A 16,863-nucleotide genomic window follows, 5' to 3' on the forward strand; every position below is an offset into this window, starting at 1 on the left:
TTACATTCAGATTTTTCATACACACAGAGATGACAGGAGGCCCAGTTAGAGGTATTGCTGTTCCTGGCTGATGGATATTTTTGGAGGTTTGGTTGTTTCTTTAAACAACACAGCTCAGGTCAGCTCAAGTGCTAGGTTTATTGCTTTAGCTCAAAAATCAAAGTGTTGCCAAGTGACAGATAAGAACTGTGGAAAAAACCTCAGAATTTCATTTCTGTAAGTGCACGCTTTTATTATTTCTATTTGTGTTCTTTTTTGTTTTGTTTGTTTGGTTTTTTTTTTCCCTGATCTCTCAGTTGGCTCCATGTTACCCAGTAGTACCCTGTGATTATCCAAAGCCTATAAGCAGGGTGCCTGGGGCATGCAGTCATCGTGGTCCATGGCAGCTGTATGGCCAAATGTGACATCACTCTGAAGAGTGACCCGAAGAAAGATATTTATCTCACTTAATTAAAGGCATTCAAATACTAAGTAACTCTTCCAAGAGCTCTACTACCTCAACTTCCCCTGTAATGAGTAGGAAGGGACTAGTACTCCTGTAAATGAGGTATCTACAGTAAGTAGGCTGAATCACATTCAGGAAGTCCCTCTCTCTTCTCACTGACCAGAAAGGAAGCCCAATGGTCAAGATGAACACAGCAAAAAACAGGCAAGAGAAACTGCACAGGAAGCAACTCCCTTGTACTTAATCAAAATCTTCTTGAGTGTCCACATTATTTACTTACTAGTTCTGCAACTGCAGAAAATTAATTTGCATAATCTCATAATTTTTTATGTCCCTGCCCACTGTAGGGAGGTTGGAACTAGATGATCTTTAAAGGTCCCTTCCAACCCAAACCACTCCATGATTCTATGGTTCTCTTTGTGACAAAAAATTTCTTTGGCAAACTTCCTATGACTTCCCTATGTTCTGTTGGAACAGTCAGCAAAATAAATCCTCATGTATTTGGATCTTTCTCATCAAACCGTAGCAGTCTTCAAATGGAATAGATCAATATAATAAAAATAAAGCAAATTTATACATACATATTTGATATAGATAAATGTGTCAAGTAAAGATTGGCTAGTAGTCTGCTTTTGGATGTCGTGCTGTATGAACACATTTGCAGAATGTACTTAGTTTACCAGAAATGAAGTGAATTCAGTAATAGATTGTGTTTTCTCTGAAAGGTTCAAAGAACACTCAATAAAAGGATCATGACAGCTTTGAGACAATATGGATTAGGTTTTAGCAGATTACTTGGTAATTTGAAAAGAGCCGAGCACATTGCCAGTGTTTGGCAAGTAAGCATAAATGCTAATTTAAAATTGCATTTATGCTTTCTTTTTATTTCTATAAATTTTAAAGCTGAAAAAGGACCACTAAACATTAAAGCAATTCTTGACTCAAGTGATTGACTGAACTGAAATCCTGGTACTGTTTCATTATCAAATGAGTACCAAAAAGACCAATAAAACACTTAAAGCTCAAAAGTTGAAACACTGAAGTATAAGAAGTATCTGCACTCAGTGTGTCCTATTAACACTGTCTTTATTTCCTTTTTACAAAAAATAGAAATAACACAGACACATACTCAAAAAAAATCAATGCTTTTGCCTTGGTCTCACTGAGGAGCTGAGCAGGCAGAGTCCTGGCTGAAACTTTGACAGTATATGCCACTGACAAAGGGAAATAAAGATATATCCATGCAAGACACAAAATACAAAATGTGTTCTGTGGCCCAACAAACATTTTGGAGGTTGCCTGTGTCATAATGATTTTCAAATTGTTACTTTTGCTCACCCATGCCTTTACACAGCACAGCTTACAAACAAGTTACATATACATACATATCATAAAAAAGTTTTGTATATGGTCTAACTGCTACAAATTAAGGCATCCTAACAGCTGCTGTTTTGCTGGTGAGGGGTATGTCTCATATTAGTGTTTCAAAAGGATATATTTCAGGTATTTCAAACAAAGTGAGACATCATAAGATGTGGTTTAGAGGAAGAATTCCTGCAGCTCTGGCTCTTCAGTACTCTTTTGACTGTTGGATTTCTGTCTTTTCCTATTGATGTCATCATGCCTGGAAAGAAAAAGAAGAAAATTACTCATGGTAACACGAAGAATATAGAGGGATTTTCCTTGCATTTGTTTACCATGTTTTATTCCATTTGCAAGTATTGAATTTGAAATAATCTTTCTATCTGGGCTTATTTCTCTAGACATGTACTACACACAATACTTTTTAATACTGTGGATTCTTACTGACTTTCTTGTAGTCCCTATTCTGAAATCAAAACTGCAAACCAATGGGACAATAAAGAGCTTTTTAAGTCATGGCATTAATTAGTACACTGTCATAATGTTCTGGTAATAATGGACAGACTGTCCAAAAATTCCTTGTACTTTAGGGAGAAGTACCATAGTGATAAAAAGATCCACTAAAACAAACATTAGACATATCCTGTTTGTTTCTGAATCTACCTGTAAGAGAATCATCTAGTCTCCATTAATAATCATCAGAGTGAAACAAACACTTTCAGAAGGTGATTCACTGGACTTTATGTGTCCACTTAAGTAGAAGATGGTGGCAAAGGCCACAAGAAAAATGGCAAGCAGTAATTCTCTTTCTGACATGGGGTCTGTATCTCTTTTAACATGGTAACTTAGGTAAAATCTCAATTCAAATCATTAAGAATTTATTAGATACACAGATAAGGATAATTTCTCTATAGTGTGTCTTAATTTCCATACTAGGTAAATTTAAATTTAAAAAAATAATTTAAAAGCTATCGCTCATGTATGAGACTCAAACTGCTAATTAAAGTAGAACAATTATACACTAAATATTTATAACACTCAGATTCTTCACTTCCTTTCATATGTCCTTGTTCTGAATCCCCAGTATGTTCGCCCCCTCTTCCAACTAAGGATTTTTGATTAAGCATCCAGCCCACAGCAACTTTCAAACATGTTAAAAGGCTCATTTTTAGTTATTACTGCTGAACAGTAAAACTCCTACAATACAATCATGACTAGCTGGTTTGTTGCTGCAAAGGACAGATACTAGCGGGAGGTTAAAAACTCACAGCAAAGGGCAAGAGTATGTGTATAAAAAGTTTGCCTTAAATTCACATATTTGTGAGCCTGATTCTTATAAACCAGAATAGCTTTATTCCAGTCTACAATCACCACAAAGAACCAAACATCACCAAGAGACTGATACTTAGGATGCCTAGATGCATCCTAAGTACTTGCAGTTACTTCAGGATTTAACAGAAGCTGACCTTCTCAGGGACCACGGTTGTGGGTCCTAATAAGAGGACAGGAGGGATCACTTTATTTTAAAACACCCTTCATTCATCTAAATTACTGTTGCCACATACCCAAAGCAAGAGCAAGAAACATAGAATGAGCTAGAGGAGGTAGAATTTGTAGGACTGAGTTTGAGAAGGTAAAAGAGGAGCACTTAATTTTTTGCTGTTACTAGTTTTTGGCACGTAACATGCATTGCTGTTATCAACAGCATGTTTGGCGTTAACCATGGAGCTTTATTAAAGGATGCTCTCTAAGGCTAAGACTTGCATCAATTAACTCCCATGTTAGCGCAGACTTGCAGTGCTGAAAGACCTTGTGGGTGAGTCCCCCGTGTAGAGGCTCACTAGGCACTCCAAAGACACCATTTTGCAGCTCTACAGTTGTATTGTGACCTCAAAGAGGATCGTTTTTAGCTAATGCAGATGTCTCTAGGTGACAATGCTGAACAGACATGCCTTTTACAACTGTGCCTGCTGACCTGAAGGAAATGTATTACCAATATTACTAATTACTAACCAAATTTCTAATATCTTCTCGGAATGCTAAAATCCCCTCATGCAAAAAGCACTGATGCATGATCATAACAGTTCACAACAAAACAACTGTAAATTGTTTGGGACTAGGCCTAAATGACTTTCGTGTTGATTTTATACTGTTCTAGTTTGAATTGTAACTATTTTATTAGACATACAGACAAGCATCCTTTTTCTAGAGTATATATTTGAAGTTGTCATTTATCCAGCACTAGGTGTGGCAGTGAGATATCTGTTAGGTTAGATCCACTTGCTATTTTAGAAGCATACCCAGTTTACTATCTGACAGAAACCTGATGGTAGATTCTGCTGATTGCCCCTGACATATGAAGCAATTTTTGCTGTTGATAGCTGCAGCTAATACAAGGTTTTGTATTGATATGGTGAGTTAGTGCTTACTTTAATGTACTGCAGATCTCAGATGATTTAAAGTGTGGGAAAGAACCATTCATTGGCATACATGTAAGATGGAAAAAACTACAAGCATTTGCTTGCAGTCATACTATGCAAGAAACTAGCCAATCCTTCCAACAGGGGAAAAAATATCCCAACCCATCCCACACATCTGAAATTTACTCTAGGCCCTGAAGAAAAATAGAGTGTATCAAACTTTAAAAGGACGCTAGAAAATTTAATACAATGTGCTGCTCTTGAGCTGTGACCAATTTGAAAAAGTAAACTACAAAGCCTTAATGTACTTGGGTATTTTGAATGAAAAAATAAGACAAACAAAATAAACAGAAGCTGAAGAAAAAGAAGCTGGAAACTGGTGGACAGGAATGTCATCTGACTGAAGGTAGATTTTGTATAACGACTTCAGAAGATGCTAATAAAATCCCCTACATAAGGGTCAAGAGTTAAAATGGGTTTTGGGACTGTGTCCAGAAATATAGCCCCCCAATATAACAATCTACAAAGGTTTAAAACACCAAAGACTGCGCTGTTTTCCAGAAAGATTCTTTTTCAGAATAGCTCTGAAATGGTAATACACAGTCACCCCCCCAGACCATCCAGGGAAAATTCAGACAGTGTCCAGGGGCTTGTAGTGCATGTGATGGTGATGTTCTTCTATTATTTAAATTTCACAGGCTACAGGGCAGCATGCAGTGGACTAACGACAGGCACCCATTTTGCCATTAAAAAATCACAACACACCCTAAAAGGCATCACAAAGGCTGGCTTAGAAGCTCTGAGAGCCTTCAGGTCTGCGTTCTGATTTCTGAAAAGCACAATACATCTTCCATTCTTATGTGATTTTTGGAAATCTCACGCCACAGACTCTGGCACACAATTTGCCCACTTCTGTCCTAATCTGTGGGTACAGTAACAGCCTCCTCAAGCTGTGCCCCTAGTGCACTCTGCTCCTTGCTTCCTGCTCTGGTTTTCCGGGTGCCCAACTTCAGGACAAGGTGCCGGGATCAGCAGTGCCTGGAAGGACAGCCAGGAGTTTAAGCCCAACCTTCACCCACTCAGCAGGTGACTCTGCAGCTCTGCAGCAGGAGCCAGACCTTCCCCCTCTCTCACTGCTTCTGGGGAAATGCCATGCTGCCAGGGGTTTCTCACACAAGCGCATTTACAAAAGGCAATACCAAATTACAGCAACTGGCTACATCCAGGAGACAGCTCTAATGTAAAAATGAGATTAATGGTTTTGTATTACTCCACAGTCTGGACAGGCAGCTGGGTGTTTTGACTGGAGGCTGCCCACTGATGCTCCCTCAAACTGCTGCTGTGCAGTCAGTTTTCCGCACTGGAATTTCCCTCTTTGTTTTAAGGAGAGAATGAAACCTCTTGGAAACCTTACAGTTCTGTTTCTGGTTTCACATACACTGTGCCAATGATTTCAGATCAAGACTCCCATTTCTATTATGGAAGGTCCTGGCATTAGAAAAACAAGCGAACAACAACAACAAATCATTAGACATTTAGAAAAGAGTAACTTGAAAGTAATTCAGGCTCCTGAACTGCAGACTGACTAATTTATAATTTTCCCAGAAGTATCTTCAAATGTATAATTTTGGTGTGAATAGCAATAATTTTCAGGCCTAATGAAAGGATTTACATCTCAGTTTAACAGAAAAAAATTATCATCACAAGAATTTGTAAGTGTTAAGAGTTGAATAAAAATGACAGGTAATTTTTACAAAGCGCTTGCTTATAAAATAAACACGCATTTTGTCAAATGTTACTTTTTCCAAAATGTCTTTATGGACCTTGAGGGACTGGTCTCTATCTACCTGAATAGTCCTGATGGAACATGTCTAAATTAAGGAGTTTGAACACAGTCAAAATTATCAGACATTTAAAAAACAGATTTAACTTCAAAGTCTGAGGGAGAGTAAGAAAAATGTGTGAGAATAGGAGAGCACTAGACTTAAAGTACAGCATTCTGCCTCATGTTCTCTGTACTCGCCATTTCGAGATGAACTGTGGTCTTTTTGCTCTCCTCATGAGAGGAAATTTAATTTCCATTCTCATCTGGTACTTGACTTTCATTCAACAGAGGCTGAATACTCAGCCAAAGTGCGCTATACTCCCTGGTGGATTTATGAGTATGAATACTTTCTATACTTGCTTGGAACTGAAATCCTGTAGCCAGTTCAATGGTGACATCAGCAGAAATCCATCATAAATTTCTGCTTTTCTAGGAATTTAGATGTTCATCTGTTCATCTATTTCCCTTCTTGTGCATCAATCAATTCCAGTATTTCAGTTATGAATAACGTTAGCAAACACATGCAATTTCAGAAAACAAAGCAACAGAGATGCTAAATATCACCATGCATAAGCACATACCAAGCATTGTTACACAGAAGTTCTTCATTCAACGTGCTAAAGGAAAGACTGGTGTAGCTGCAGTAAGGACCCTAAGGAAGTACAACATCATATCAGTTAAAAACATGCACTGAGCTTACCACATGCATAACATGGAAGTCTATCAAAACATGCAGTAAAATAGCCACAATAACATTTTAACAGATTTTTTTTTGAGTTAGTAAATGAGGTTGAATCTGTTACCTCTTTGAGATGTGTGCTGTGGTCCTTTGTCTTGGTATGAAAATGTACACTTTCCACAATATTGATGTTGGCAACAATTACATACAAACACGGCCTTTTCACAGACAACATGCACTAATACTGTTAGAATTACCTTATCCAACTCTTCAAATTTCTTAGGGAACTATGAAAACTGCTCATGACCTTGCAATCTATTAGAACATCTTTGAAAACAGACTGCCTTTTCCTCTGTTACTACAAAATCTGAATCAGTGTTTTGAAAAAAATTGCCATTGTATTATGAAAATACTTCTATGTTAAATTGGCTGTTCAGCTAGGTGGTGCATGTTTTAAAGGCTCAAATTACTAGTTCTTACTGTGATTATGAGTAAACTTTTTAATAAATGCAGTCCCACTTCAACTTAGCCTATTAGGTCTCCTTTGATTTTTTTCATTTCATTTCACTTCACATTCTGCTATAGTGCTACTGTTCTAGCAGTACCCACTAATATGGACTGCTCACTGTTTCCCAGTTCTCTGTTTCCACTGTTTCTTTTCCATACTCATTTTGCCTCCTCTATGCCTAAGATTTTCCTGTGTTTTTCTCCCATTACCTTGTCATACTTTTTACAGTATATAATTCACTATTCCTTCTCCTCCTCTTGGCCTACTTTACGTTCTTTTTTTTCATCTTGAAGTTATTCTTTCGCCTCATGTCTTTCCATCCACCCCTTCCCTCCCACCCCGTCTTTCACAGAGGATTAAATCATCTACCATTCCCTCTCACTCAACTCTTTATCGTATCTCCAGATGTTTGCACTTCTCCTCTCTGCTCCACAGACACACTGCACTCAGAGTATTTCCTACCTCTGCCTCTTTCATTCCATACCTCTTCCTTTCTCTTGAAAGATACATTTGTTCAAAGTACTTTCTCCTTTCTTTTGAACAAGAGAGCCAGCCTCCTAACTGGAGACACCCCTCTTTCTGTTGGGATCCCAGAAAGGGAACTCTGTTGACTGCAGAGAGGGGATGATCCGGATCCAGTACATTTTGCTACAGACCAAAAATATGCTCTGCCATGAGAAGACTCTGTGCTATGAGGAGAGGGTGGGAAGAAAAAGCTGAGTACTGACAGCTTCAATACCTAGGGGATGGCTGTAGCTCCCACAGAAGCAGGAAGGACCATTTCTGCTATTTTTCCTCTTTATATACTACCACTTATTTTTATCCTGTTGGCCTCACCAGTCTTGGCTATATAACAGGACAGGGCTAGTCCTTCAGTTATTTACTCCCCAGAAACCCCACAGACTCAAGCATGATATTCTCATTGTATGACTTGTCACTCAGAGCAATATCAAACATCATTTCCGGGTAAATCACGTCTCTGTGGAAAGCTTTCAACCCAGAATATGCAAACCATGTGCACTAAGAGTACAGACTCTGTACACAAGCAATACCTGCCACTCCTTGGAAAAGCCTTCCAAAATTAAAACAGGAATTAAAACAGTGGATTGGCTTTCTACAGATCAAATACAGTAAAATATCTGTGTACATCCTTTTGCTACAGAAAGGCAGGAAGAAGAAGCTGTCAAACTTATTCATTACTTAAAGGGACAGGAGAAAAAAAAGGCCCTTCCTCCTTTCAGTGCACTCACTGGCTTGTTTCTTCCTTTTGTGAGAGCTGCTGGATTTCCCTTGCTGTCTGCTGTCTTCCTTCCTAATGAAGTAAAGGGCAGTGTCGATGAGGTTTTGATCAGGTTTGCTGTTTGACAGTTGTTGTTGTTATTTTGGTTGCCACTCAGTGTCTCCATTATGGACCGAAAGGTTCCAAAAGGCCTTTTCAGCTGGTCCCCCGCTGGCTCCCCAGAGCCAGGTGGAGACCGCACGAGTCCTTTGCCCCGGTCTTTATCCTTTTCCTCGCTTAGTTCTGACTCTGCTAGCTCCACCTGCACCACAGGCTCCTCGAAGGTTACTCGAAGTTTCAAATTTTGGGAGGTTCTGCGCTTTGAAGATGGAGACTTGAGAGCACTCTTAGGGCTGGTGGCAACCTTTTGAGCAGCGGCACTGTCCGTGCTGGACGGAGAGTTGTCTCCACAAAACTGGCTCTGAGGTAGAGCACCAGGCTGATACGGGGCTTCATTATCCAGATCGCTGCTCTCTGAAGTAGGGGAAGGACTGTGGCCGTCCACAGACTTAGAAACCCTGATACCAAAAGGGAAGCGGCGTCCTGCTGCAGAAGTGTGTTTCTTGATCATCAGGTGCAAACTCTCTGTGCTCTCAACACTCTCCACTATGGGCTGAGGCCTTGGTTTGTCAGTTCTTTTCACAGGGGTGTTCTTGTGGTCCTCAGAATTAGCTGAGTCTGTGTCAGACTCGCTGAGTGACCTCTGCATCAGTTGCCTCAGTCTGGCCAACTTCAGCTCCCTTTTCTCTGGCAAAATCTTCTTCACGTTCTTGGAGGATGCATGAGCATCCTGAAATTCCAAAGTCAGCTTTTCCTGCATACAGACATTTTCAGAGATTTCCTTCCCCAACAACTGGCGCAAGATTTTATCTGAGTTCTCATCTTTTATCTTGGCTCGAGAGCGACTAGAAGTTCCCAAGCTGCCAAGAATCTGAATCCCATCTTGGGTGTTCAATTTACTTTTTGGTGGAGACAATTCATCTGCTTCAGATGGTTTCCATTGGGGTTTGCCAGAAGCAGGAGATGATGGCAAGCTTAAAGAAAAAAAGAGGAGGAAATACCACAGCCAAATTAATGCACATAGAAAATGTGAAACTGCCATTTCCAGTGTACGTGTCTGTCTCAGCTTATTGTTACTTATCCTCTTCATCGCTACTCACATGGAATTCATTACTATGATGCCACAGTGAAGACTACACAGAGAAGGACGTAACCCTGCTTCCACTCCTAATTAGGATTTGAGTCTTTTCACTTTCTCTTACAAAGAAAACTCCTTAAAATCAAAACTTAGAATGGTTATTTCAGTGCCAAAGATGACTTTCTGAGGAAAACTTCAGAGAAACTATTTCCTATTTGTGGGGGTTGACATGTTTTAAAAGGCGAAAAAACCTGCAAGGCCAAATGCCTACTATCCAAGTCACACCATAATACAAAAGTAGCTTATTCTAAATACTGCAAAAGTACCAGCTCTCTGCATAGCAATGATTTCATAAATCTAAACTTCATCTGGTATTAATAATAGCCATATAAGACCTCATAAAAAGTCAGGGCCATTTGCACTCAAAACTTTTCAGATATGAAATGCTGAAAAGCATGAGAAAGGTGACATGAATTTATTTCAATACTATTAGAATAATAAATTAAATTTTGAACTCCAAATGTTATGTATCGAGGAAACAGCAATCTCAAGTAAGTCTTTGCAAGGAACGTAAATTACAGACACCATTTCTTTCCCCGTGACATATGCCAGAGCTCATAATACTCCATTCTTATTTTAAACCACTCTCCCTCTAAGCAAGGGTAAGGTGACAAAATTAAGGTCTGTGTGAGGCAGTGCATTAATGAATTTAATTTCTTTTTTTGCAAGCAACTTCTACTCTGATGAGTCCATAGATCTCACACTGTACAAAATTCACATGCCTATACTAGCCACCCCATCTTCAATTCATTTTGCGCTTTTTCTCCTGTGGGAAACCAAAACATACACTGAAGAATATGCATGTATGTACAATAGACATTCCTAGTAAAAGGGATAGGTTCTCTTAAATCTGCTACTGGCTCCTTGGATGATGATAATATCCACAAGTGAGTTCTAGCTGGAAGGAAAAGTAGTAGCCAACTATGAAATAAATTTTCAGACTTCCTCATTTAATTAAAAAGATGTTGAAACCTGCCCTTTTAAAGCAATAATGAATGATGAGAGATCTGCTCTCACCTGATCTTATCTGAAACTGAAAGTAAAACAGTCCTGGTGCTCACCAGTACTCAGATGCGAGACCACTTGGAAAGACCAGTCAGCAAAAATCACAGAAACCAAATGAGCTGGAAGACAGTGTTTGGTCCCATTGTCCCTGTTGAGCTGGCAGACAGGGAAGACAAAGACCATGATTCTAAAAAAAAAAAGGACAGTACAACTCTTTCCAGTGTGTTTTTCTACTTCAGCAGGATTTTGGAGTTTACAGCCCTTTCCTAGCTGAAGTTCCTTTACACAAAGCTTCTCCAATCCCAATGTCTTTGTTATCTACTTCTGTAACTGTTTGTGTTGTCTGAAATAGACACATGAAATTCAGGGACATGGATCACTTCTCCAGAAAAGTGCTTGAGATTCTGTGAGAATGGAAAAAGAGCAGTCACTGATCCTATGAGTTCATACTTGAAGACCCAAAACTCTGACCATCAATGCCTGCAGAAGCTTTTATGCTGGCTTTATACTTCAACATATATGTAGCTCCCTAACAACTCTGAAACAAGGAGAAGCGCTCTATATGTCTTCCAGAGAGGAAACTGCATTAGAAGGTAATGATAAATTGAGTCCTATTTGCACGTGAGTTACTTAATTCCTTTCAAAGTCTTCTTCAGATTGCTATCAGAGAGAAGTCGTGTGCTTGCTTCACTTCCATGCATCACACTGGAAGTCTATGGCAGAAGTCAAAGAGATACATTAGCAGACTCCAGATCCAGTCCTCTTCCTTTACTTTCCTTCTCTTTAATGTTACTCAGTTTGTGTCTATTTCTGGGACTTCTGGCAGGATATGTAAACAATACATAAAATTTCTGGAGTTTTGAATTTTTATACAAGCTACTGCAGGCAAAAGATTTAATGAACGTAAGGAGTCTTATTAATCTGAAAGCAGGTTTTGTTGGTAACTGAATTATGAATTAGTGCTGGCAGTAATGTACAGTGGACCACCACAAGGTCAAACTTTACAACTTTCCTAGGGGTTTCTAGGATCCTCTGCTATTCATATAATACAAAATATATTGTATCCCACTGTAAATCTGATTTTCGCTCTGTTGGGAAACAGGGACTATTAATTTCATACTCAAAATTTCCAATATTTATACAACATTATACACTGTCAAATTCTAGAAGGTCAGCTTCAAGCCCACGAGGTAAAAAACCACATTTACTTTACAGAACACATCTGCTATTTAGACAGGTTACAGCTTCTCCTGATAACTGATGTACCATGAAACTGCGCAAATCCAGGCTGCAACACAATTCCAGTCACCTTACCCTGGGGATGTGGGCAGTGACTTGCCCTCTGACCGCTGGGCTTCTAAAAGCTGCTGGAGCTGGTTCTGTAATGTCACACGTTCCACTGTCTGCCTGCAAGAAAATGTAAGACTGTTTACCTTGAATTGTAGAACTGTCAGCATTAGTAAGTTACAGGATAACTGATACTAGCCATTCAACTTTGTATTCAAAGAAGTCCTCTTCACCTATACTTTACATAGTAAATAAAAAGAGGAGTTATAAATAATAACATAAAGAGGGAGTTTGTCTCTGAATCCCTGTGAACATTTTGTGATCACTGTACAAGACCAACTGAGAGATGCTCACTTGTCAGAGATTATTTATTTTACTTCATATAAGGACAAGAGTGGGATCATAAGCAGCAGTTAATTGGAACTGAGTAACTCACAGAAAATAACAGTCCAGAAACAAGATATGGCAGAGCAAACTTAGGACCACTTAGTTCTTACTTGTTTGTGCAAAGGAAGAGGAAAGGGACAGATTAAGAAGTCACTTCCTACATTCAGTTGATGGCTTTTACTCAGCTAAGTGATAGCTCAGACAACGGCTCTCTCCTTTTCTATCTGCAAATGAACTTAGAGAGGAGCCTTTACCCACTGAGAAGGGTTGGTCCAATCTTCTTCAGCTACAGGATGGAGATAAGCATAACCTCTGTGTATTCAGGGGAGTAGGAAAAAACACATCTGCTTGCTGCCCAGCCTTACTAAAGGTCCTACCTGTGCTCTGCACCCACCTTATACTCAGTTGTGCTGTACCTACTCAGTCTATCACTTTCAGTGTGGTCTTGTGATCTATGCTGCTTTGTAAATAACTTTAGAGACCCATGTGTAAAAAATTGTAAAAATTATATTAGTAATATCAAAGTGACATCCATACTACAAAGTCCATTTACCACATAACTATAGTCACAATCTCTGATGTCCTGCCATATGCTTCTTTCCATAAGAAGGACTCAGTTGAAAAAGATAACCTGCAAACTTTCAAGTAGTTCTATGAAAATGAAGGAATAGATCAGTTTGCCACAAAAAGTTCTTCTTCCTCTCCCTGCTCCCATCCAATTTAGACATTCCATTCTAACATCAAAACACCCCTTTAGCTTGTCGACCACCACAGATAACATTCAATCCTGTTTAGTGACCTGTTCCAGTGCCTCTAAACACTGCACAGACAGAATTATTGGGAAACTACTAGAAAACAAGAGACTTACAGCATTTTGTTACTGTACATATGATATCTTTCACCCGGTACACAACTGGTACATTTGGTTTTATTCCCTGGTTCTGATCAAATGACCATGTGAAAATGACTTTTTATCTGCTTCCCCCAGGCTCTGCTTCTGTTGCCGTAGAAGTAATACGGTTTTAGTACTTTTATTCTTGTTGGATCTGCAGAACTAATACAGTTCTCCACCAGTGAGCTGGACTCTTTCCTAGCTTGCATGCCATCAGCAGAAGAGTTAGCTGAGTTCCAAATGCACTCTTTATAACTGGCAATGTCAAAGCCAGAAAGAATCCAGATGACTTTTTAGACTAGGGGGTATACTTGCAGAGTTGGCAGAAAACAAACGTTTTACTTTTAACGTATCAGAATGCTTCTGAAAAGTGCCACAGAAATAAAGGTGGGATCTTGACATATTGCCTTGCCATCACATTTTACAATACAACCATACTTTACGTAGATCCTTTCTTCCTTTAATTTTCCATCTTCCTTACTCCTACCATCTGTCAACATTGGCTTATATTGCAACTCCCCAGATACTGTATTTTAAGAGCCAGGGAAATTTTCATTTGAGATTAGATTGTGATGCAATTTATCTGTTTTATTTGCCTTTTATGCTTCCTTCAACTTCTACTTCTAAATATCTAAATAATGTAGCTAGCAGCTTCTTATGCTTTTAGCTTTAATGGAAATCTCTGACACCTCTTCTGCTGAGTTAATGTTCTCATTCCACTTAAATATTTTATTGTGCTAAAAGAATTAAAGTTTCCTCCATTTTAACAGTTTAACCAGTTAGTAAATACCTCACAGAAACACACACATCTTGCCAGCACTACCTCTGAAGATATATAACATACACATATATACTAAGCTAACATTGAAAACAAAGGATCACAAGTTCTTAGAATAGCAATATTGCTAAGTATTGAAACCAGACTGATTTAGAAGACAAGATCACTGTAGCTTCAGTGGTAAGAGGGTCTACTTACTTTATATTTAATGCTCCAATTCTGAGGGTCTTAGCTTAGACAATGTTCCCAGTAAGTAATATATAAGGACCCTTCTGTGTCTACTTAGACAATTGTAGACCCCAGCTACCTGCTAATGAAATCAGGGAGCTCAGTAACTGAACAGGGAACAGGCTGAGGCACTGGGCTCTACTGAAGTACCTTTCACAGTATGTTGCCTTCTCTGTTTTGTTTCAAATAAAACAAGAATGGCCACGCTACAAAGCAGAAAATAAACCAGCTTAACTAACTAAAAAATAGGTGAACACTGTAAAGTTTATATTGGGTTTCTTACTACACATTTATATAACACTTAACAACACACACCAAAAAGCCCCCCAAATCAGCAAGTTGCACACACCTTACCATACCACTACAATAATTTTTTTATTCAGCTATTTTTACAGCTATTCCTATGAAGTTTCAGGAAAATCATGGATTTTGTTTGCAGAATACAGAAAAGTAGTGGCAACAGAGGCTATTAAACCACTTTATCATCTTCATCTTTTGACTCATGGTTTGCTTTGATCTTTGCCTTGCCAGAGATTTTGGCTTGATAGTGTATTAAAAGGATCATTCATTATTTGCTTTGCACATCCAGGTCCATAAATGTAGGACAGTGCAAACCTTTGGGAATGCAGGTAGAATGGTCTGTCATCAAGCAGCATTGTAAAGAAGTCTAGGGAAGCATTAATCTTATGTCATTAGTTCTGACTTGGTGTCCTGAGGCCCAGAAAGCCCAAACAATAAAAGTCATTACTGCTAATGTCATCAGTGCTAGAAACCATGTATTTGTGCAGGTAGGAATTTTCTACACTAGCAACTAAGTTTTTTTCAGGCAGATATAATCAGTGAGAGAATAATTACGAATGTAAGACCTATGGAGACCTCAGGAAGTAAAATGAAAGCCAATATTTTGTATAGACTCTGAGAAACTTTTGTGACTGTCCTAAGCATTTTGTTTAGTTCAGAAAGTCTTATTGGATTGACCAAACTTCTATACTTAGCAAGAGATGAAAACCAAAGCTTTTATTTTGAAGCCAGTAACAGCAGTTTTTGTGGGCCACTTTCCTTTTTTACCTATGGAAAGAATTGCTTGGTTCCTTCCCTCTTTTGGGGAAAAGTCTCAGTTAATCCTCTTGCAAAGATTCAATGGAACATTTCTAGTTACGACTTATTTCCTTCTTTCAAACATAAAGGCTTTTCTCTCTGAATGGAGACTTAGACCCAACTCAAAAGGTTTTGCTATATTCCTCTGTATTTGTCATCTGAGCAGCTTTGGATCAAAGTAGTGAAAGATGTGAAGACTCTGGCAAAATGTGATTTTATTGTTTTGGGTTTGTGCCTTCTTTTCAGGAATGGCTCCAAAAAGCGTGATGGATTGGGATAACTTCTCTCTAGAACAGCTCTATGTTGCCTTGATGACTGGAAGAGATTATAAAAAGAGAATGAAAGATGGTAGTTCCTTCTTTGGCTTAGGACCTTTGAAGATAACTCTTGCTAGGTGCTGGTCTAAGACAGTTTCTGCGCTTCTGTTCTTCTTGCACAATATCAACCATTCCAGTCTCCCTGTGGTTGGGGACATACAGTGTTATCAGAGAGAGGCTCTTATCCCTGGCTAATAAGGCACACAGAATAAAGGAAGATTGCATTATCAGCTCGTGTTTACAGCAGCTGCGGGAAGGCTGAGAAGCACATAAGGGCTTTCTGTGTTGATATTGACCATTCAAGTAATCCATCATGATACAATCATAACTCTTCTGTCTTTAGAACAACATCCATTAACACCAGCGGAAGTAAGTGGAGACAATACAGGAAAGCCAGCTCAGCTGCCCAAGTTGGAGCTATTCCTACGTAACAGCAGTTTGAAGTGACTCAGACTGTAAACTGGACTTCCATCTGTTGCCATCTGATGCTTTCTGGATCTTCAGAGGTGCTGTAGACAATGAATTCTCCTGCTATGCCAGAGGTAAGGCCCCTTGAGAAACTGCCCCAGGCATGTCCTTCCTATCATCCTTGGATTTCTATGCAGGATGGGGCTGCAAAACTGGGCAAGAGTCTTCTTGCATCAACCCCTCTGGCTCCTGAGCATGGGCTTCTGAACATGGTCCATTGCTTCTATCAGAGCCACTCACAGCCTGAGGCTTGCAGCCCAAATAGCCACGCAGAAGCTGTTCTTTCAAGAAGAAAATAGAATATTTCACTGCCTCAGTAAACTGCAACAGGGTTGCACAGGAGACTGACATCTCTGTAGAAGAGGAAGAAAAGGCTGCTGCTGCACTTACTGGAGCTAAATCTGAAGCCTGAAAAAATAGGCTGCTGAAGGGAAGCAGATTTAATTCCAGCTGAGACAAGCAAAGGAACCCATCAGGAGCCAGATAAGAATGATTTAAATGACTTCCTGTGCATGCAGTCTGTGAGATGACAGGGCGGGAGACTTGGAACGGTGTTAATGCTTTTGTCAGGAAAGTCAGAACTAGAATATTTCTATGGAGGTGAACAGCCTGCTGACTGACATTACAAGTCTTTCTTTCCCATATGAGAGGTTAACACTTATATCAAGTAGTGGGTGAGCACTGAAG

General features: G+C 39.2%; 1 protein-coding gene across 1 annotated transcript in view; it reads right to left on the bottom strand.

The window, feature by feature from the left end:
* Nucleotides 1-1,514: 1,514 nt before the first annotated feature.
* SNCAIP (synuclein, alpha interacting protein) overlaps nucleotides 1,515-16,863 on the bottom strand; it is a 54,731-nt gene continuing 39,382 nt past the window's right edge. The window contains exons 8-11 of the mRNA XM_010561693.1: nucleotides 12,036-12,128; nucleotides 8,490-9,552; nucleotides 6,634-6,704; nucleotides 1,515-2,069 (exon numbers count right to left, since the gene is read on the bottom strand). Coding sequence (XP_010559995.1) covers nucleotides 1,985-2,069; nucleotides 6,634-6,704; nucleotides 8,490-9,552; nucleotides 12,036-12,128 — 1,312 coding nt within the window. The 3' untranslated portion in view covers nucleotides 1,515-1,984. The remainder of the gene's footprint in view (nucleotides 2,070-6,633; nucleotides 6,705-8,489; nucleotides 9,553-12,035; nucleotides 12,129-16,863) is intronic.

The sequence above is a fragment of the Haliaeetus leucocephalus genome, unplaced genomic scaffold, assembly GCF_000737465.1.
Source record: "Haliaeetus leucocephalus isolate CR32 unplaced genomic scaffold, Haliaeetus_leucocephalus-4.0 Scaffold150, whole genome shotgun sequence".
Taxonomy (NCBI): domain Eukaryota; kingdom Metazoa; phylum Chordata; class Aves; order Accipitriformes; family Accipitridae; genus Haliaeetus; species Haliaeetus leucocephalus.